Source organism: Plecotus auritus, assembly GCF_963455305.1.
Source record: "Plecotus auritus genome assembly, chromosome: 7".
Lineage (NCBI taxonomy): Eukaryota > Metazoa > Chordata > Mammalia > Chiroptera > Vespertilionidae > Plecotus > Plecotus auritus.
In genome coordinates this window covers 86,712,503-86,735,545 of record NC_137774.1, presented here as the reverse complement: position 1 = coordinate 86,735,545, position 23,043 = coordinate 86,712,503, and the positions used below count along the sequence as shown (strand labels likewise).

At 48.3% G+C, this 23,043-nt stretch overlaps 1 protein-coding gene across 1 annotated transcript in view; it reads left to right on the top strand.

The window, feature by feature from the left end:
* GALNT17 (polypeptide N-acetylgalactosaminyltransferase 17) overlaps nt 1-20,667 on the top strand; it is a 439,780-nt gene extending 419,113 nt beyond the window's left edge. Inside the window, exons 10-11 of the mRNA XM_080679997.1 lie at nt 18,322-18,489; nt 19,056-20,667. Coding sequence (XP_080536123.1) covers nt 18,322-18,489; nt 19,056-19,184 — 297 coding nt within the window. The 3' untranslated portion in view covers nt 19,185-20,667. The remainder of the gene's footprint in view (nt 1-18,321; nt 18,490-19,055) is intronic.
* The last annotated feature ends 2,376 nt before the right edge of the window (nt 20,668-23,043 follow it).

The following is a 23,043-nucleotide window of genomic DNA, read 5'->3' as shown; positions in this document are numbered from 1 at the left end:
AGGTTGGGGTAGGGCCTGAGGTTTTGTATTTCTAACAAGTTCCCAGATGATGTCAGGGATGCTGGGACTTGACCCTGAGGGCAATGGAGAGTCACTAAAGGGCTCACCTTGGGGAATGATATGTTTAGACTGTGCATAGAGACCCGGAGGAGTCCAGAGAGAGAAGGATGCTCTTGCCATGTAGCTGATTATGGGTTGGCAGACCAAATTAGGTTGTTCGTTGCTGCCTCCAGTTCTAGGCTGCATATAAGTCGGCCATGGTTGTCTTCCATCAACTGATTTTGTAAGACCCCCCAGAGGGAGACCCTTACTCTATCTCACGGATCGACAGCAACCCCAATCATCCGCAGGAGGCGTCACTTGATGCAAACAGCAAGAGGCTTTATTCCAGCGTGCTGGGGCTCAACTTGTAACTCACACGGAGCGAGGAGTTGAACCCCGAGCAGAAAGTCTTACAAGTATATATAGGCAAAAACCATACATCGGGGGGTTACACATGTGAGGGGGGAAGAGAGGACAAAGTCGCCAGGAAATTCCAACAGGGCTCGTCAATAACATGTTTAATGACAGGGCCTAAGTTTTCAGTCAAAAGTCCCATCCAGTAATCTCATGTCCTGCTTTTCTTATCTGTCAGAGCACTATTTGCTCTGTCTGCTCTTAACTCGGGGCTGCTTCCTGGGACAGGTTTAAGGGTCTTTTTCCCATCAGTGGCGAAGGGGAAAGACCTTGGAGATTTAAGATAAAACGGACAGCTGTAAAAAAACTTTACTCTTTCAGTTAGGGTTTGCTTTTTTTTTTTCTGAAGCTCCATTTTCTATTGTTGCTTTTTAATCTCTGGAGTTAAGAAGTTCAGGATTTGCCCAGATAAGATAAAGTAAACAAAATTCTTTACCTTTCAATTTTTAAAAATATATTTTTATTGATTTCAGAGAGGAAGGGAGAGAGAGAAATATCAACGATGAGAGAGAATCATTGATTAGCCGCCTCCTGTACACCCCATAACCCTGGCATGTGCCCTGACCGGGAATTGAACTGTGACCTCCTGGTTCATAGGTCAATGTTCAACCACTGAGCCATGCCGGCGGCCGGACAATACTTTACCAGTAAAGTAAGTCTAATGGTGTGTTTTGCTCTACCACGCGTTCAGAATTAGAGTGCACTCTCGAAACTACCCTCCGGCCGCCAGGCTGCCCCTCCCCTGGCTCGTCAAGGTTTCTCCCCTTCCTCCTAACAGCTCCTTCTACACCAGGAGTTGTTCCCCACCAGTCACGTGCATTGGCATCTTTTTAAACTGCTTCATAAAGTGCTGTGGGTTAATGGAGACTAATTCAAACCTCTGTAATAAGGCAACTCCCAGAAGAAGGAATTGGTGTTCCGTGGACATTGTTAGCTTAATTAATGGACTCTGTTGTAATTTATTGTCAAACAGCAATTAAACAGAAATAAAATAGGCACTGAGGAGGGTAATTTCCTGTCTTGTAACATGTGTTTGTCAACAAGATGGAAATGGTTCCCAGCCATTCAGAGAGCCTGTTCGCTGGCAAGTGTATGCCAGCGAGCTGTGACCAGCCTCGGTTTGGTCTGGTTACTAATTTGGATTAGACAAACATTCATTTCTTTTTTGAGCCTAACCTTCATTTAAAAATAGGATATCAAGGACACAGCAGCAGCCTTTGGTGTTAGCTTGACCCCATTTACAGTAGAGTCTTGTTCAAGGATGCGACAGCTCCTCACCCTGCTCCAGGCTGCTGCCATCCTGGGCCCAGGTCGGGTGGGTACCCAAGCTGGAGCAGCCAAGGTCGCCCCACAGGGGTAGAGGCCATGGGAATGGCCTTCTTGGCAGCCACCCCCCCCCCCTGTGTTCTCTCTCAGCCGACCCCCTAACCCTCCCTATCCACTGCTCCTGATTTCCCTTGGTGGCAAAGGTCAAATTGAGAGAAAGAGGTGGGCAGTGCTGCCCTGAGGGGCTCGGGGGCATGGAGCATCTTACTGACCCCTTAACACTTCCAACAGCTCTGGGGCTGCTCTAAGCTGAGCTGTTTGCCCGAGGGCCCCACCCTGTAACAGGCTGCAGTGAGGTCCAGAGCCACAGGTTGGGGCCCTGCCTACAGACAGCCTGAGCACTCAGGCCAGAGGCCTGGCTGGGCTGAGGCAGGGAACCAAAATGCTGCTGCTGATAAACCCATTTCTATTTTAGTGACGCATTCAGTGCAGTCACGTAGGTAGTGACTGCCCCTTTACTGATGAGACTCACGTAGTGTGTTCCGTCCCACTTTTCAAACTCAAGCTCTGTGACTCCTGAACTTGGGCAGTCTGCTTTGCCATCTGGGGAGCATGTCTCCAGTCCTCGAGACCCCAAATGTTCTCTAGCCCATAGCTGGCCATGGTAGAAAGAGCTGAGCAAGCATAGAGCCAATGGTAGGCAAGTGAAATATCAGAGCAAAGGAGAGGAGATGGGGGGGTGCATACTCCATGTTTGATGGACAATCAGGCAATTGGCTGTGGCAAGTGATTGAGGGTGGTCAGCAGGGAGAATAGTACTGAGAGCCCTAGGGCTTCCCACCCAGCATTTCAGGTGTGGTCCACGGGACTGCTGGCCACCAGGAACTCCTGACAAATGCTGATCCCTGAGTCCTGCCCCAGACACACACAAAGTGGGGCCTAGGAATCTGCATGTTAACACTAATCTCCAAGTGCCTTTTTTCCCAATCGACGCAATTATTGATCATCTGTTATGTGCAAAAGGGTGTGTTAGACAGATAGTAGTGAAGGTATGTCTCTCTTTGTCCAGGTTATGCTTAGTGTTTCAGCCTAACTTTCTAAATTCATAATACTATTTCGGTTTTTATATAATTGAGTTTTTAAGATAAAATTCACTTTTTTTAAAAATCATCACTGGAGGATATTTTTTTGCATTGACTTTTTAGAATGGAGGGGAGAGGAGAGGAGAGGGGGGAGGGAGAGAGAGAGAGAGAGAGAGAGAGAGAGAGAGAGAGAGAGAGAGAGAGAGAGACATTGATGTGAGACACATCAGAGAGAGAGAGCGAGAGAGAGACATTGATGTGAGACACATCAATTGGTTGCCTCCAGTTCATACCCAGACCAGGGCCAGGGATTGAGCCTACAACCAAGGTACATGCCCTTGACCGGGAATTGAACCCACGACCCTTTGGTCTGCAGGCCAACACTCTAACCACTGAGCAATCAGCCAGGGCTCACTCTTTCTAATGTATAGTTTTGTGAGTTTTGACAAACATGTGGTCAAGTAACCCCACTACAGTCAAGACATAGAGCAGTTCTGCCCTTCCCCCCCCCCCCCTCCATTCCCTGACCCCTTTGGAGTGAATCCTGCCTCTGCCCCAGGTGCTTTACACACATCAGGTCTGGGGCCCGCTTCACTGGGAGTGTGCACAGGACCCCACATAAATGCTGCCCACGTACAAACATAGAATGTCCCTGCTGCAGGCTCCTCCTGGGTGAGGACCATAGCTCTCCAGCTGCCCATGCGTGGACAGGGCATGACCAGCACAGGGTCCAAGTGATGTGGCCCTAGGGACTTCTGGGAGAACTTTGAAACAGCTGCTCTGTAGTGGGGCATTCTTAACACAAGGTGTGCACCATGGGGAGGAATTGAGGGCTGTCAGGCTCTGTGCCAAGGACCTTTCTGATTCTCTGGGTTCCGGGGAGGGCACCATGGGTCCCTTCTGTTTGTCCTTCTGTCAATACATTTTTATTCTTCCTCTCCCTCTTTTCTGAGAAGCTCACATCCCTCCCCTCAGTTAATTCATCACCAGAATGACAGATGAGAATTCTTCCATCCCATAATTAAATTTAATCTGATCTTGGACTTACTCTCTGATGGCTTCATCCCTTCAGCGACACATCATCCCCAGCTTTGTCACGATGATGCATGTGCCAGTGAGGCGCAGAGCCCCGCTGGAGTGGCAGGCTCTGGCGCTGTTAGCATGTGGAAGGCGCTTGGAAACACAGAAGCTAATGACATCCAGCAGCCTCATGGCTTCCAAACAAAGTCATGTAGGCGTTGGGGCTCAGGGGATGGAGCCGTTGAGAGCACATTGATGTTAACACGCCTCCCCCCATGGCTTTGCCCCATAAAACAAGCCCATGATTCTGGGCAAGGGCTTCCCACATTTGGTATGAAGCAAACCCAGTAATTCCTTCCAATTTCTGGAAAGCACCATGAGGTCAAAGCAGGGCCAACAGGATTGGAGGTGTGAGGGCAGGGACTTTATATGTTAGGAAAACTGGCCACATAAACCAAAGAGAGAGAGGGGAAAACAGGGCAGAAGACACCTGTGCTGTGGGAGACACGGTGGAGTTTCTGTGCTGCTCAGTTCCATTCCCTATCTCTTATGCAATATTTAAAAGCTGACCCTTCCCCGCATTCCAGTGAGACACTCATACATTCATTTTGCCTTGTCGCAGAGAGTGGGAATATTTAAAAGCCTTTTTTTCTTGTTTCTCTGCCTCATCTTTTGTAAAAATATCCGAAATGTTTCTGATTTTATTATTTCAGGGTTGTTAGTTCCTGCCTCCTGGGCCCTGCCTCCATCCAGCCCACATGTGTCTCCCGGATGCCTGCCCTCTTTGCAGACTTCTGTGGAGGGCAGGGGTAGCCTTTCTGCTTCCTGGGGCTTTGGGGAAGTCTATGGGGGACCTGAGCCTCTGTCTCCGCCATCTGCTTTGCTTCCTTTTTCAAGTTCCAGTTTCCGATTCCCTCCTTCTAATTATGCCTGAATGTGGGTCTCAAAGTCCACACACAGGGAGGCATACAGAAGTAAACGCACGCACCGTTGACCTTGCTCAAGGAGCACTCCGGGTTAAGGAGGAATTACTGTACGTTTCTTTCTTGCCAGAATGGGTTGATGAGCTGTTCTTTCCAGAAAATCTGAATTACAATCATAAATTGTTTTCCAGTAGAAATTATTAGTTCAAAGTTTTATATCTCTTTAGAATGTTAGTTGACTTCTCTCCAGACACACAGAGGGATCCAGGCAGGTTTTGTGTTAATGTTGGGCTTGGAATAAGGAACCCAGACTGAAAAACGTGGTGGTGGCCACATTATCAACTGAACATTCCTACCTTGCCCAGAGCTGTCAAATTCAAAAAAGTCACTGCTAATCTTTTTCTTTTTTATTCAAGATACAGCAGCATTACAGGGAGTTTAAAAACATACAAATTTAAATCACCCATAATCCTATCACTCTGAAACCTCTATTATTGTTGTGGAGGCTTGCTTTAGTCTTTTTTTTTTTTTTAAAGAAACATCTTGGGGTTTTTTTAAGGTTGTTTTTTATATCACAGAATTAATAAAGAAACAATACCACTGCTTCTGAAGGACGTGAAGGGGGAGGAGAAAGCTGCTGGTGAAACGGTGTTTAGGGCTTCAGCACTACAGAGTTAGTGCAAAATATTAGTTGGTCGTTTACTTCAGAGTTTTGATTTTTCTTTGGCTCAGTGGTGTCCACTGAATGATTATTTGGGAATATGTTCCTTGTTTGGAATGGAGGACATCTGAGATCATGGCCAATCAGAATTAAGGGTAGATCTTGAAGAGTTAAGGGTTAGTGGAGTTGGGGCCACTGGTACCAATGTCAGGGCCTCAGGAGTCTGGGTTCCCACTGGAGGAGGCCAGAGGAAGGCCAGATGTGGGGAGCAGAATGTCTTAGACTGTCCCCATCTTACCACCTGCCTGGCTCAGGTGCTAGGGTTTGTGTAAAGTGCCATGGACCAGAAATCATGCTGGAATCTCACCCACATGGGGATCGCTGAGGTGCCATGTACACACTGAGGTTGCTTGTGTGGCCTCCTTATGGCTTCCTCCTGTAGCTTCAGGGGGTTGAGTGTCATAGGCGATGGGTCCTGCTTTCAGGGGACTCCTATCAATCATGTTGACTGCCTGATACTGCTTCCCAAAGGCTAGGTTCATGTCTGTGAAATTCCTGCAGAGCCTGAGTCTGTGCTCTCCATGGAGACTGAAGGTCAACCAGCCACATCTTGAAGGTGAATCCCAAGAACCCTTGCAGGAAGGATTCATGCACAAGGATGGGTTCTTGTCAGCTCAATCTCAGTATCCTCCATGTAAATGGTCGGTTTGGCCATGGACTTACTAAGGTTTCAGGGGAGGAAGATGAGTTCTGTTTGGGGAAATGTGAGTTTTGGGGAGAGTGGGCTTTGAGAATCCCAATGGTGATGTCCTCCAGGCAGCCAAACATTCCAGCCCAGTGCTGAGGACAGATGGGGCTCCAGGGTGTGTACTGAGGGACATCAGAGCAATAGTCTTAGGAAAGACCCTAGGGAAACAAGGCATGCAGCCTGCTGGCAGTGAGTTTGACATGCTTGCCTTAGGGCATCTCCATGTTTAGTGGGCAACAGAGCCAGAGCAGTTTACACAAGAAAGATGGTCACCCCAACCAAGGAACAGTAGCATCAAATGTTGCTGCCTAGAATAAGGTAGACCACGCTGCGTGTTAAATGTAGCAACAAAGAACCCGAGGGAATGAGGACTCTCCATGGAGTGTGGCGTGGAAGCCAGACTGGAGTGGGTGCAGGGAAGGAAGGGAGGCGGGGAGGCAGAGGCATGATGGAGAGAACGCTCTGGAAGCTTGACTTTCAGGGGAAGTGAGAAGACAGGTGGGTGGCAGCGGGGGCCAGAACTGAAAAGCACTGTTAAGACAGAGTGAAAGGAAGTGGAAAACTAAACAGAAAGGAACTAATTACATTTCTAAAACATTAGTGGAAAGTGTAGAGAACACTGAGGATTAATGCTTGGAAAGTAGATGTTCTGTAGTCTTAATTTGAGCAAAACTAAATTTCCCCTGGGTCAAATTATGGGATATGGGAGCAGAAATTCAAGACTTTCTTTTTTTTCTGAGAGAAATGTGTGAATTTATCTTGACAGAAATATAGGAATCAGCTGACCTGCCAGCTCAGATTCACCCCTCTGAGAACCACAATTTTTAGCCCACTTGGCACAATTTACAATGCTGAAGGCCCCAAATCCCAGGGACATGTTCTCTCTGACTGAGGAGGCTGGGCACAGGGTAGGCCATCTACAGATGTTTAGTGCTAAATGAGGAGTCACAAATGGTGTATCAGCTGCTGGCGGGATGGGCCTGCTGCTTCGGCCAGGCCTGTGTTGTGGCCATGAGGTGAGCCCAGAATGGCCACAGCCTGGCACCAGCTCCAGGATGGGCCCCTGAGCTCAGGTTGGAGACACAGCATGAGATGACCAGTCCAGTGGGAGGGGTCCACAAAATGAGGAGAGTAAAGCCACTGTGCCAGTGGGAGTTTTGGTTTCTAGAATCAGGAGTAAAAAATAGAGTCTTTTCTGTGGAGACATGCCCTCACCTTTTTAGGGTCATTGTCATTGGTTAAATAACATTATGCAAATGAACAGACCCAGACCAAGGCCTGGAGAGTAAGGCTGTGTGTTGTCCTTGGACACCTGGACCTGAGTCTCAGGGCTGGTTCTGTTTCAGAGCACCTTCCACTAGGCTTTCACACATGAGCGTCATACCCAGGCCCACGTCTGACTCTGTGAAGGCTCTGAATTCCAGTGGTCGAGGCTGATCAAGTAGATGATTGGCCTGGGACTCCTTGGGGAACATGCCCAGAGCAGAAAACAGGCACAGCCCTTCTGCCCCCACTGCGGAGGTGTGAGGGAGGGGCAGGAGCCAGAGATGAGACACCATGAAAGCTAAGGACCTGGGGCAACTGGGTGGCATTGGGGACACAGAGCTGACACTAGTCCAATGCAAGACCCCAGCCTTCCGGGAATCTGCTCGATCCAGGCAAGGGCTCGTGGGTTCTGGGTCAAACCAGGGAAGTAAAGTGGAGGAAGGAAGAAGGGCAGGAGCAGAGCCCCCCAGCCTTCCCTGAGTCAGGGGTCCAACACAGGAAACCCATTGTCCCAGCTCAAGAGAGCCTGATGGGCTGGATAGCTGCCTCAGATACTGGCTGCTCGGCAGTATTGTTGAAGCGCTTGGGCCAGCAACCCCTGTCCTTGGGGACCAATGGCTCTGGGAGAGGACAGGAAGCCTAGAGTGGCTGAGTGCCGAAAGGAGCTAGGGATAGGAAATGCCACCTGTGGCCACGGGGAGCCAGTAGGGAAGAGCAGAAGTCTGCAGTGAGGCAGAAGCAAGGCCCGTCCTCCACTGGAGCACAAGGTCAGGGAAATAAGAATAGCACATATACAGGGCTTACTATGTGCCATGCCCTCTTCTCACTCATTCATTTAATTCCATAACTACCCTGTGAGGCAAATCCAATAATTAGCCCCATTTCGAAGATGAGGAAACAAGTCCCTTAGGGCTAACATAACTGGCCCAGGGTCATAATGCCATCAAGTGGCAGAGCTTGGATTTCACAAGCTGCTTCAGAGTCCAAGTCCTGAGCCAAATCATATTCTGCCCCTTTGATGACGCAGCACAAAACCCAGGATGCTGCTTCAGCTGGCAAAATGGGAAAGTGAGGCAGTTTTAACTAAGATAGTGTAATAGGGAGCAAAGTATTTGCAGCACTTTCACACTGTATCTGGGATGCAATCTTACCTTCTATTTCACACACAGAGGTCAGAAAGAATTGCATTTGTTTATTGAAAAATAGAGTCTTGCCCAGCCGACATGGCTCAGTGGTTGAGTGTTGACCTATGAACCAGGAGGTCATGGTTTGATTCCCGGTCAGGGCACATACCTAGGGTTACAGAATGGACCCCCAGTAGGGGGCGTGAGGAGGCACCGGATCCTTGATTCTCTCTCATCATTGATGTTTCTATCTTTCTCTCCCTTTTTCTTCTTCTCTCTTCCTCACATATCATGCTGTAAGGCAGGGGTAAATTTTAAACTGGTGAGCATAGACCCCGCTCTCCATAAACCTATGTGGACCAGACCCTGTTCCCTCCCACCACCATTGGCACTCACCCTGATCCACCCCTTCCTGCACCTGTCTCTGCAGGAAAACTGACCCAAGATTTTGTGGCACAAATGTGTCTCCCCATTCATTCTAAGTAGCACGTGCATTTTCTGGAACCACCATGCTTTAATCCAGCATGATGAGTGATGAGTAACAGAAGGGAGAAGACTGAGGAGGGGAGGCCCTTGGGACCATCCCACCTCTAGGAACTGGCTCTCTGCAAAAAACAGCTGGTTCTCTAATGTGTCCTCTAAACTCCCAGATATATATTTTAAGATATATATTTTAATTAACCTTATTGATGTATAAGGTAAATACAATGAAGTGCATCTATTTAAAGTATAAGTTTGATGCATTTTGTTAGGTATATACATCTGGGAACTGCCTTCCCAGTCAAAACACAAAACATTTCCATTCCCCCTTCGCCCGCCCCCGTCACCCCAGTCACACAACAAAGTTTGCTCCTGTCCCTTTTCTCTAACCCCCCATTCCCAGGCAGCCACCACTCGACCACTCTGAGATACACTATGGAGACAATTTTTCTGTATTCAGTTTGGGATCTGGCATGCCCCAGACAGTGGTGGAGAAAGGCTGTTTTTGAGAATATACATGCACACGTGTAGTTACAAGAAACCATTCAGTCAAGCAACAAAGAAATCCATCCCAAAGCAGGCTTGAATCAATGGAACCCACGTCTCTGCCTGCTGAGTAGAAGCTGGGTGAACTACATTCCTCCTTTAGGCATGGTTTTCTACACTGACTAGGCCTGGTTTTAAAGTGATGAGAAAGACCCTTAATATGAAAGCAATTACAAGCCAGGCTTTTATTGACATTCCGATGGATTTTCTGTGTTCCAGAGTCATTCTACAATTATTTGGCTGGTTCTTGTTTATCTGGCCATACCCTGAATGTTTTAGTTTTCCCTCAAGGCTGTTAAATCTGGGTTAATACTTGTGTGTGCCTCTTAGATCATCTCAAATAGAAAAATTGGTGTGTTTTTTTTTTCTCGCCTAAATGAGAATTAACTGTATTTGAGCTCAGAGGTTTTCTCCCTAATGCCTTAGTGTTGTGGATAATGACGTTCATTTCTCCTCCCAGCCCCAGTGGCCAAACGTAGAATAATCCCATTCAATTCAAAAGACATTTATAGAACATTTGCTTTTTCCAAGATAATTTTCTTGGTCCTTATGCTGTATAAAAAAGGGTAGGATACTGATGTCCTAAAACAACCACAATGAAAACCTGTAGCAAGGAAAGACACATTCATAAAATAGACAATTGTGTAAGTTGAAGAGATCACATCTGGGTGGGGGCTTTGTGGACCAGTGGAGATGGTAGGGGTAGGGTGGGGATATCTTCCAGATAGGGAAGACTATTGGCTGTTTTTGAGAAATCTCGTCATCTGTCAGGCTAAGCCAAGAATCTAAGAGTTAAGCTTGAAAACATAAGCTACAGCCCTGTAGTGCAATGTCATGGTATAAATTTTACTCTTAAATCAGTGGGCAGTGGGAGCAATGAAGGCTGAGGCAAGGGATGCTATGATTTGAACCTGCAGGATTAGGACAGATGGGAACTGGGAAGGTCTGGAGGTAGGAGGACCAGTTACAAAGCTACTGCAGCAGGTCAGGTGCCACCAGGTCAGGCTATTAGGAAGAAATATGTAAAAGAGAGCTACAGAGGCAGAAATTGTAAGACTTTTAACATTTTTGATGAGGCAGAGGGAGACAGCAAATGTGATTCAAGTTTACAAACCTAGGGCCTGGGAGAGATCAGGGTTATGGGAGCCAGTGGTCTGTTGACCCTAACTGGAAAAATGAGTCAGCAAGTTACAGGCAGTCACCAACTCAGAGGAGAAAGCTTCACCCATTGGCCCCTCAGCAGCACATGCTTCAGGATTACCTTGGCAACAGTGAGCATCATATTGGAATGACAAATTCCATAGAGAGTGGCTTGGCCATAATTTTGTATGTGAGTATATAGACAGATGATGAGATAGCTCTCAACAATAGAGCAGGTTAGACACATTGAAGAGTCTCCCCAGTACTGTATAACTAGATTCTAGATCATCTACAACAAATCCAACTTAAAAACTTTTTTAGGTACACAAAAGCTTTGTATCCATTAGCTTTTGCTGAGTAACAAATCACCCCAAGACATTTTCACATCAATAAAATCTGAGTGGATTTACCATGACAATCACCAAAGGAACTTCTAAGGAATGTACTTCAAGAAGGAATATGAGCCCAGAAGAATGTCTTGAAGCAAGAATTAACTCCAAATAAAGAAATTTATAAACATATAAGTAGAGCTAAACAAATATTTCTTACATAAAATAATAAGAATGGTGTCTATTTGTTCCTCTGTGGAAATATATCCAAAAGACTGAACAGTTAGAAAGAGATGATCAGATTTCATATGCTAATGTCCTTGAATTTTATTGATTGGAAGTAGATGTTAAGATATTGAATAACTTTACATTTTACTAAGTTGTTAATGGCTACATTTCAAGAGTGAACAATAAAAAATAGAAATGACATATAATTTCCAAATTTGTAGAGGGAAACAATGAAATATGATACCATTTCAACAAATATCCCAAAAACACAACCAATACAAACAAAGTCAAATAGAGGAGAAAAAGGAAACAAAAAAGGTTAGACACACAGAAAGTACAAAGAAAGATAGTAGAAATAAGTCCAAATATATCATTAATCACAGTAAAAGCACATGAACTAATCTTTCTGGTTAAGAGACAGAGACTGTCACCTTACATTTTCTAAATTACAGGAGTATTCCATCTTCAAGAGACACATTTAGAATACAAAGAGAGAGAAACTTTGAAAGTAAAAAGATGGAAAATGGAATGGCAGGCAATTCTAAAGAGCAGAAAGCTGGGGTGACTACATTAATATCAAACAAAGTAGCCTTCCACACACAAAGAATGATTAAAGATGAAGTGTGTCATTTCATGATGATGCATCTCACCAGGAAGATAGAGTCATTCTTAACTTGGATGCACCTCTCAAATCTGTCATGTTCTCTCCTCCTTCAGTGTTGCCACTTTTGTTCAGTCCTTCATTAGCCCCTGGGCTGTCATCAGGCCCCACCACAGTTCTTTCTCCCCTCAGCAGCCAGTGTGGCCCTCCTACCATTCAGATGGCGCCTCGTGATAAAACCCCGACCCCTGGGCATGATGTGTCCCTATGGTGCAGTCTCCTCTGCACTGTGCCCACCTCTTTCTACTTCTGCCTTGTCACAATTGTTAACTCATCGTTTCCACCAGTCGTCAGGCCTTTGAACATTCTCTTGCCTTTGTCTGGTCTGGTCTGCCTTCTCCTCCTCATCTGGTTGTCCTAAATGCTCCCTCCTCTGGGAAGACTACTCTGCCCTCCCTCTCCTGGACTGGGGCCCTCCTGTTCTGGTTCTAAAAAGACGTTTAGTATATTTCATATCATTATTTCACACAATGTCATCCTTGCCCCTTTACTTCCCGGCCTACCTGAGTAAAGGGTGAGCTCCTTGACGGCAGGTCCTGTGCCATTCATTCATGATGTCCATAAGAATTTATCGAGCACCTCCTGTGTGCCAGGCACACTTCTAAGAGCTAGGGATAGGGCTGTGAACAAAAACAAAACAAAACAAAAAAACTACAAACAAAACTTCTGCCTCATGCCTTTCACATTCTAGTGGAGGGAGTCAGACGACAAACTCTATGAATAAGGAAAATGAATATAGTCTATTAGAAGATAATACGTTCTTGGGGAGAAATAACGTAAGGGAAGGGATAAGGAGTAAGTGGTGTAAGTGAAGTTTTAAATAAGATGGTCAAGAGAAACAATCACCGAGAAAATGGCATTTTGGCAGAAACTTGGAAGAGGTGAGGGATTGAACCTTTCATATGTCTGGGAGAAGAGCATTCAAGAGAGAAGGGACAGCAAGTGCAAAGGCTTTGAGCAGGAGCAAAGGTGTCCTATTAACAGACCAACAAGGAGGCTGGTGTGGCTGGAATAGAGTGAGCAAGGGGCAGAGTGGTGGGAGCTGAGCTAGGGGAGCTGTTATTATGTGGGCCTTGTAGTCCATAGTAAGGATTTTGGACTTTTATTCTGAGTGAGATGGGACACCTCTGGAGGATGTTGAGCAGGGGAAAGGCATGGCCTAACTCCAATTTAAAGTAATATAATTTTAAATGATATGATATTTTAAAAGCAATCATTCTGAATGCTATATGGAAAATGACCAAGGGAGGCAAGGGTGGGAGCTGGGAGACACTTTAGGAGACCACTGTACTAATGTAGTTGAAAGATTAAGGTGGCTTGGAACACGGAGGTCGTAATGGAGGTGAAATCTGTATATGCTTTGCTAACGGATTGAATGTGGTGTGTCATAGAAAGAGGTAAATAAAGGGTGAAGACAAAGTGTTCGGCCTAAACAACTAGAAGGATGGAGTTGTCGTTATCAAGATGAAAGAGATAGATGTTGGTTGCGTGTGAGGGGGAAGGGACAAGGCAAGGAGGAATTTGGTTTGGGTCATGTAAATTGAAATGGCTATTAGACATCCAAGTAGTATGTCAAGTGGGGAGTTAGATATACAAATCTGGAACTGAGGGGAAAGTTTGGTTTGGAGATAGAAATTTGGCACCATCAGAAAAAGTTACCATATAGATGCTATGACAGCCCTAAGAATGGCAAGCTCTCCAAGAGAATGGGTGTAGAGAGAAGACGTGTATCACCTGCACCCAGCACAGTATCTGTCCCACATTTGGTGCCTAATATAAAGACTAAGAAAAAGCAATTGAAGTTGATAATTAATGGATCTTGTTGACAATTGCCATGAGTAGTGGTGGTAGAAGCCAAATTGCAAGGCACTGAGGAATTAGAGAGAGGAACTCCAAGGACAAAATTAGGAAGTAATAAGAGCTGTGACTGGAGAGGATTTGGAGGGGCATAAAGATTTGGTTATGTTTGTAGCTTGGAAAAAATGAAAGAGGCAGGAGAAATAATAACTTAAGGTGCCTGCAGAGTGAGGAGAGGGCCGAGACTGAAAAGAAGTGAGGAAATGTGAAGGAAGTCAGGTTTTGAGGGGTAGGAGCCATAACTTCCAAAGTGGGGGACGAGATCCCATGAGGGCCGTGAAGGCCCAGGACACTAGGCTAGGGATGGAGGAGGAAGGACACATTTTTAAAATCTAGACCCTGAAGGGGTGAGAGGGGTATTGGCTGACAGAGAGTCACAAGAGGTGAAGGAAAAGCTGAGAGAGCGGGGGTGAGGCCCAGGCACAGTGGAATATGAATGGGTCTGCAGTGGGTGTGGGCAGCCGGCACTTGGCCCTCGTCCATGGAGGCAGGAACTAAGGGGACCTTCCGAGCCCGCAGTTCTGGGTGACCAGGAGGTACCAGATGGCGGCCGGTGGTTCACAGAAGACAGCATTGCATACGCTGATGGCAATGGACATCTGAAAAGGAAATGAAGGCACCAATACCATTACAATAGCATCAAAAAAGAGAAAATACTTAGGAATACATGTAATCAAAGCAGTGTAAGACTTGTACACTTAAACAACCAAACACGGTTGAAAGGAATGAAAGACCTAAATAAAAGGGTCCCCTGTGTTCAAGACCCACCATTGTGAAGATGGCAGTTCTGAGCTAATCTACAGGTTCAGTCAAATCATCATCAAAATTCAATGTCCTTGCTTGCAGAAATGGAAAAGCTGATCCTAAAATTCCTATGAAAATGCAAGGAACCCCGAATAGCCAGTGTATGGATCTGTGTTGTGCCAAAGACTTGACGGGAGATGACAGAATGCTTTAGAGAAGAAGGACATTGTGGATGGAGAGACCTGCATTGAGGTCTGGGAATTCTGAAGCCAGAAAGTGCTAGAGCAGTGGTTCTCAACCTTTCTAATGCTGCGACCCTTTAATACAGTTCCTCATGTTGTGGTGACCCCCAACCATAAAATTATTTTCGTTGCTACTTCATAACAGTAATTTTGCTACTGTTATGAATCGTAATGTAAATATCTGTGTTTTCTGATGGTCTTAGGCGACCCTGCTAGCGGTTCTGATGGTCTTAGGCGACCCTGCTAGCGGTCGCGACCCACAGGATGAGAACCGGTGCTGTAGAGCCTAAGGTTGGGGGTCACCACAACATGAGGAACTGTATTAAAGTTCCAGGAGGTACCAGATGGCAGCCTGTGGTTCACAGAAGACAGCACTGCATACGCTGGTGGCGATGAACATCTGAAAAGGAAATGAAGACACCAATACCATTACAATAGCATCAAAAAAGAGAAAATACTTAGGCGACCCTGCTAGCGGTTCTCTACCTGTGGGTCGCGACCCACAGGTTGAGAACCGTTGCTGTAGAGCCTATGGTTGGGGGTCACCACAACATGAGGAATTGCATTTCTTATCATTTTGCAGAGGTGTTTAAGGAGGGAGCGTAGGGGTGGGAAGTGGGGGGCGGTGGACTAGGCAGACTCTCAATCCAGGAGTGGAGGAAAAGGGGAGAGGGATGTCAGGTCTCAGCGCTTACCATCCTCCTGCCTTGTTAAGCCCCATGGTCCATTCAGACCACAGCATCCTTCCCCTGATCCTGGCCCCTTGGCGGGGTCAGCAGAGCCTATACACGCAGCCTGGTACTTCGGGTATGAGAACCAGCCTTCCCCCAGGACAGAAACCCTACAGGCCTCTTCAGCCCCCTGCCCACCCTGATGCCTGCAGGGCTTGGGGCTGGTGTGTGGCCTTCGCAGGTCCTAGCAGCCTGTGTCTCCTTGTTTCATGCCCTAACTCCCAGGGGCATTTAGTGTCACTCTTTAAACATCTGAGTCACAGATATGTTTAGTTAATTAATGTTCTTAGTGCTACTCATTTGCCTGCTGGATAATAGATTGATTCATAATTTCAATAAGCAGCTGTGTATATCTTTCCCCTGAACATAAAGGCAGCTTGTTGTCATTCATCACTTTGCATTTGGTGAATTTAAATATATTCAGAGACATTGTTTAAGGAGGGGTGGGGAGAGTTTCTGATTTTCTTATCATTTTGCCTCTAACAATTACTCTGATTTGGAATTAATTTGAGTTTAAAGCACATGTTAACTGCATCTCTCTCAAGGGCACTCAATAAACTCTCTGCCACTTATTTCAGGGGGACCAGGCAGGCTTCCCTTTGGGGATCAGAGCAGAGGGTTTCTGAGCAGCTTCTACCAGGAGCTTAGAGCCTCCTGAGGAGAATCTTATTCCCTGAGAAGAAGCACTTATGTCCCTAAGCAGAGCTGCTTTCTTGCTCCATCCCTGGCCAGAAATGCCCAGGCTTTTGGGAGGAGGAGAGGGTCCTCTGGGAGGGGCCCCTCTGCTGCTCAGCTGCTGGGCCAGGGCCACCAACCATAGGATCTCTAGGGACCCAACAGAGGCCAAGGCCACCAGGTGACCAGATGTCTTCATGCCTTGGTTTCCTCATCTTTAAAATGGGTGAGTAGTAGCACCTATTTCACAGGGTTTTGTGACAATTCCATTACTTACCCCCTGTGCAATCTTAGAAATGATGCAGAGCATGCCTTCACTACCTGCAAGCTGGTCATTTTACTTCTTTAATTTTTTAGGAACCTGTATATCAATAGTCATCACTCCTACTCTAGTTACCTCTTAAGACTGTAAGAACAAACAGGAGGATCATGCTAGTCTCTCTCATTGCCCTCACCAGCCTACACTGGAACCATCTCAGTGGCAACACAGCCCATCCTTATATACCCAGAAGGCTGTCCCAGGCTGAGCACACAGAGGAGTCTTCAAAACATGCTTGTAGAGTTTAAATGTAGATGGGGCTTCATTTGTTTTTTTAAATGAGGATGTTTCCTAGATTTACAATGTGCTCATTCACAAGCACATTTTTGAGTGCTTGGTCTGTGATTGCCCTCCTAGCAATGAATGAAATGAATTGGACACAGTCCCTGCCCCTGAAGGAGTGTGAATGGCAGGTGAATCCATTTCTTCAAAAGTTGGAATACAGTTTTAAACAATGCGGACAGGCAGGAGAGTGGAACCCTGCTGGGGGAATGGTTGTCAGTCAACACCATCTCTATATCAGTTAGCTATTGCTGCATAACAACTATTCCACACTTAGTAGCATGAAGCAATCTGCATTTATTATTTCTCATGAGTGCATAGGCCAGCTGGATGGTTCTGTGACCTGGACCAGGCTCAGCTGATCTTGGCGGGATTCATTTACGAGTCTCCTATCAGCTATCAGGTTGGCTGAGGGCTACCTGACCTCTGATGACCTCATCCCCTTGGCTGGTGGTTGTCTCTCATCCTCTGGCAGTCCATCCTGAGCTTACTACAGTGGGGGCAGGAAGGTTTCAGGAGGGTGGAAGTATGCAAGGTCTAATTCAGGAATAGGCACATCCTCACGTCTTCTTCATTCTGTTGGCCAAAGCAAATCACCGATATGATGGAAACTGCTGCAGAGTCACATCACCAAGGGTGTACAGGAGGAAGAGTGAAGGATGTGGCCATTTTTGCAATTTCCCACAATTGCCCAGCACTCCTTGCAGTACATGGAGCAGAAAGCAAGTACCAAGACTGTGCTGTTGCACATTTAGGATGTTATAAATAATGTTGCAGTAAACACCCTATACTTAAACTTTTGTTCACAGTTCTGATTATTTCCTTGGGATACATTTCTAAAAGTGGATTTATTGAGTCAAAGGAGAACATTTTAAAAGCACAAAGTGTATATTTTGAAATCCCCTTTTTGCAAGGTTGTAGTAATTTACCCTCCTGCCAGCCCATCTTATGCTAACCTTGACAAAATAGGAATAAGTTCTTTTTTAAAATGTGGTATCTCATTGCTACTTTATTTAAGAGCCTATGAGGTTGAATGCTTTTTAATAATGTCTGTTTTTTCTTGCATGGACAGCATCTTTGGGTCCTTTGCAGCAGGGTAGATTTCATTAATCCCCAATTACAAAGGAGGAGGAAATGGAGGCTCAGAGAGATTAAGTGAATTATTCAAGGCGGCCCAGCCAGCCGGAAGCAGAGCCAAGCTTTAGAAATCAGCTATCTTGCTCCTTCACTTACTTATTCCTGCTCCCTGTGTTGCTGGACAGAAGGCTGGACTCCTGGAACATTGACGAGGACATGCTTAGGAAAAAATCAGAGAGTGGATGAGGGGAATTAGTATCCTGGCTTAGCAACCCGAGGGCTTCCTGGCCAGGGCTCCCCTGTGAGTCGGGGATGTGGGTGTGTGATAAGCCTGAGAAGGTGGCCAGGGCTGCAGTGTGAACAGAGGCTTGAGTGAGACATGTAGACCTCAGCCCTGTTTTCCTTCATGGTCTCACCCCTACCCCCCGACCCTCCTCCCCTACCACTCTGCTCTCTCTTCCCAGCTGGCCCGCTACACCAAGGAAGGCTTTCTGCACTTGGGAGCGCTGGGGACCACCACGCTCCTCCCCGACACGCGCTGCCTGGTAGACAACTCCAAGAGTCGGTTGCCCCAGCTGCTCGACTGCGACAAGGTCAAGAGCAGCCTGTACAAGAGGTGGAACTTCATCCAGGTGAGTGCTCCATGGACAGGGCTTGCACCCCAGGGCAGCTGAGGATGCTGCGCATCACAGGGCAATCCGGCTTCCCCACGGGTATCCAGCACAGTGCACCGAAGGTCTCCCATCCCTGGGCCAGGCGCCTGGACCCAGAGTATAATTGGGGGGAATCAGTGGGGGGATTTTGTGGAGACAGCCTTCTGGATCCCTGCAGCAGTGATAGGCTTGGTTGGCTCTGCTACATCTTGGGAGGAGTGTGTGGGAGGTCATTTTCCTGAAATCAGCTAAGTACCTATAGCCAGTAAGGTTAAGAAAATCAGACCTCGAATATCCCTGGAAATTCCTCATTCTGACACCATTTCCCACCGATCCTCATCACCTGCTTCAGCCACTCAGACTTGATGAAGCTTATTTATTGTCTGACTTGACGATTTCCAGAGGAGGCCCCAGTGATCACTCCCCTGTACAAGGATTGCTCCCATGAGAGGCCATTGCTGGGCACTAAGGTGGTTAAGTCTTTCTCTCTTTCTCTCTTTCCCTCCCTCCCTCCCTTCTTCCCTCCCTCGCCTCCTTTTACCCAGAATGGAGCCATTATGAATAAGGGTACCGGGCGTTGCCTGGAGGTGGAGAACCGTGGCCTGGCTGGCATTGACCTCATCCTCCGCAGCTGCACGGGACAGAGGTGGACGATTAAGAATTCCATCAAGTAGTGGGGAGGAGTTGGGGACCCGGAGACTGGCTCCCAGGGCAGGGTCTGCCCGTGCTCTGGACCAGATACGCTCGTGGAGAGACAGCTGGGAGCCAGCAGGTGCTCATGGGCACCAGGGCTTCTCCAGGGCAGCATTGGGGTGGGGGGGGGGCAGATGGAGACGCTGTGTCCACCTCAGGCACTCAGCTCCTGCACCCTGGGAAAGCGCCCCGCCCCCATTCTTCTCTGGGAACCCCGGCGCTGTGACTTCTGCAGCCCAGATGTGGACCTGGCACCGAGGAGTGAAACACCCATATCTCTGTCGTCACCTTCCCACCCGCTATCAGGACTGGACTGGCAGGGGCCTCTCCTCTTTCTCATCTCTTACAGCAGCAGCTTCAAATTCCACCCTAGCCCTCAATAAAGTGGGGGAGGAGCTCAGCCACATCCTAGCTCTCCCTGCTCAGAGGAGACAGTAAGGCCCTGAGATTCAGTTTCCCCTGAGGTTGCCTCTGCCCAGATGTCCATTCACAACCAAGAGAGCCTCCAGCCAAAACTTGTCCATTAGGTGGCACTGGGGGCCACAGCTCTGGATTTTTCTGGTCCCACCCCTGGATGGCCTGGAGCTGACACTTCCATGGTCGCCTGCGCATTGACTAGGCTCCTGTGCTCCTGGGCCAGCTCTTTTGTCTGTGTCTGGAGAGCTGAGACAGGAATCGGCTGAGCACACAGAGTAGGCTAAGTTGTGAGGGACCCAGGCTGGGGCCAGACCAGTGCCGCTTCGCCTGCCCGGGGGAACAGGGAGCCCTGACTCAGAGGCTGCTGCAGGGGGAGCGGGGAGGGGACTGGAGCTTCTGGACTGGAGCCAGCACAGCAAAGGGGGCCAGGACCCTGGGGTCTTCTCTGTGCTCATCTCATTTCAGCCCACGCTCTACTGGCTGACAGGGGAGAAGGCAGTCGATTCCTCTCTGAAGAGTAATAATTTTTTTTCGATTGCCCTCTGGTTAGGGTGCACTTATAAATCAGAGTTAATATATGGACGTGTGTGCATGCGTATGAGTATGTGTGCCTGTGTGGTGCGCGTGGCAGGGCGTGTGCAGCTGCATGTGCGTGTGTGCATGTGTGACGCCACGTGGCATGTGCGTCTGGGTGTGTGTGAGTGTGTGGTAGAGCAGACGTAGAAGTATGGCTTTGGGCTTGCGCTTCATCGCTCACCTGGATCAGGACAAGGCTGCTGAGAAGCTTGGGGGGTGGGGGTGGCCACACATCCGGCCAGAAGGATGTGGCTCAGCCTTGCCCGTGTGGTGCCCTGACAGAAGTCTGTCCTTCTGCCAGTTCCCATTCCTCTCCCTCATGCTGTCCCCAAAGGCCAAGCCCTGCCCAGAACCAAACTCAGTAGTTGTCCAGTTTAGGGTTCATATGTCTCATTTAGTGGCATCTTGTTGGTGATCAGCCCACTCCATCTCCCCCCCTTGTGAAATAAATACATGTGAGCACTTCCCAAAGCAGCCTTGTTTGCCTCTTTATTTCTCCAGAATCTGGAGTTCGGGGAGTTCCTGGGATATGGTAGAGGGCTCCTTTGGTTTGGGGGTTTGATCTTGTTGCAGGCAAAAACCCTCACAGCCTGGAGCTGAGACAAATCCAGCCTGCCCTTCCCTTGCTCTGGCCTTCGCCTCGAACCCAAAGCAGGACAAGCTGGCCGCCGGCAGTGGCTTACTAGCCCCTTGCCAGATTAGGAGGGTCTTCTGGTGCAGGAACCTCTAAGGAAGAGGAGGGTTGGGGGTGACCTGGCTGAGCCATCCAGATCAGTCCCCTCCTGCTGCCAGGCGTCGACTCCCACCTCTGGAGACCATGGAGTCGTGGTGGGAGCATCTGCCCTTCTGTTCATGGAAGAGGGAAATCTGAAGAGCCGCCAGGCCTTCTGTCCTGGAAATACTTAAGAAAGAAATGGGAGGTCCCTAGGCTGGGACAGCCCTGTGCCTCTTTCCCTTGAGGAGGCCAGGAAGGCCCATCTCCTTTGGTGTCACACGACACTCAGACATGCTGACCAGTTGCCATCTTTCTGTTGGTTCTACGAGAATCGGGGTCCATAAGCACGTTGCTGGAAAATGCTGTTGCTTGGTAATGAATCCATCAAACTTAAACATCAGAGTCTCAGGGTAACTGTGAAGTGAAGAGGATGAAGATCCATGGGTCCCATGTCGGGTCCTGGAGATGCCGAGGTCATATCACAAGGTGGTGCTTGTGGAACAGTCCTGCCCTGACGGAGCCATTCTCACTCCTGTGTGGGTCTTACTGTGGAATTTCAAGGACAGCATCATCCTCTTTTACCATTAGCTGGGACTGAGCCCAAATCCCTGTGAGGGTCTTAGTGGGCCCCATGGGATCCTCCCTCCAACAGGAAATGGGCCAAGACTGCTTCAGACCAAAGAATCCCAAGGACCTGCTCTGTCCTCCACAAGGTCCAAAGCCAGGTCCGGCTGATGAATGGGAGCCCAGACCTCAGCACTCGGCATGCTCACGGCACATCGGGCTCACCTGTGCTCTAAGGCTGCACCCCCAGAATACGACAGCAGGAAGTCCCTGGGACTCCCAAGAAAAACACTGTTCTTGTTGAGTGTCACCAGCAGCAGGACAGGATGTTTGGGTGGGCTCCTTGTTTGGTGGAGGTGGGGGAGCTGGTTCAGGGCCAGGGAAGGCTTTTGCCTCCAGGCACCAGTATGTGCTCCCGTCCTTGGTTCAGCATCCAAGGGGCCTGGGCTGTCTGTTCATATCAGCACAGGCTGTCAGCTCTCACACCAAGGCTCCTCCCAAAGGTGAGGCCACGTGGGAAACTGGCCAGAGCATGAGGCCGGTATCCCCAGTCAGCACCCTCTGCCCTGGAGGGCCCCAGTGAGCCCAGAGACTGTGGGGTGGCAGGCCACAAGCCAAGGCAGAGAAGAGGAACTAATAAAGCCAGAGGTGGAGGAGAGAAGAGAAGAGAAGCGGGCGCTGGGGGAGTCTGGGGTCCCTGGTCCTTTGCAGGAATTGGGACGTTCCAGAGACTGTGGGCAGCAGGCTCTAAGTTTGGGGCTCGAGGGAAATCATATACTTCTTGGGTGGAAGTCGGCACCATCCGTAGTTTGAGAAGGGAAAGGTTAGTCTACCTCACTCACAGCTGCACAGATGACGCTGCAGAGGCAGCTGAGTTCTGACAGCCTTTGCTTGTCTCCGGCTGTCCCTCATCCCATCACCCTGCCCCTCCCAACCACCCCCCCTCCCCTGTCTAGTGACTATTTCTCTTTTCTCTATTTCCCCCCTCAATGTATAGGACAAAAAATATCACAGATGGTATTCCTGAGTCATGCCCAAGCTACCACAGCCGATGTCTTTGAATCTATATGTGCTATTTCTCCAATGTGTTTTTATAACTCATTCCGGTGGCTAGAAAAGAGGGAGAATAGAAAAGGCTGGGAAAGCACAATTTGGGCCTGAAGCCACCAACATCAACCACTCCAAGCCTCTTTACTTGGGCTTCTGAAACCATTTTTTATTCAGCTGATGTTTTTTCCACCGTTCTTGTAAAGTATCTCCATTTCACAAAGGGCAGGAGTCAGGCCCGGGCAGTGCTGGACTCTCCCAGAGCTGGGGATGAGGGAGTTGTCCCTGATCGGCATGCTGTTCTCCTCCTCCCACACTGCTGCTCTGAGAAGGGCTGAGGGACAGCTGGCCGGGGCGGGGATGGGCTTGGGAGGCCCTGGATCCTGATCGGGAACCAGGTGGCCGATGAAATCTGGGACCTGCCAGGTGGCTGCCTCAGGTTCCCAGCCCTGCTCATGGCCAGCATTTCAGCCTCTTGCTTTGATTTGAGCTCCGGGTCAGCAGCTGGGTGGGCATATTGC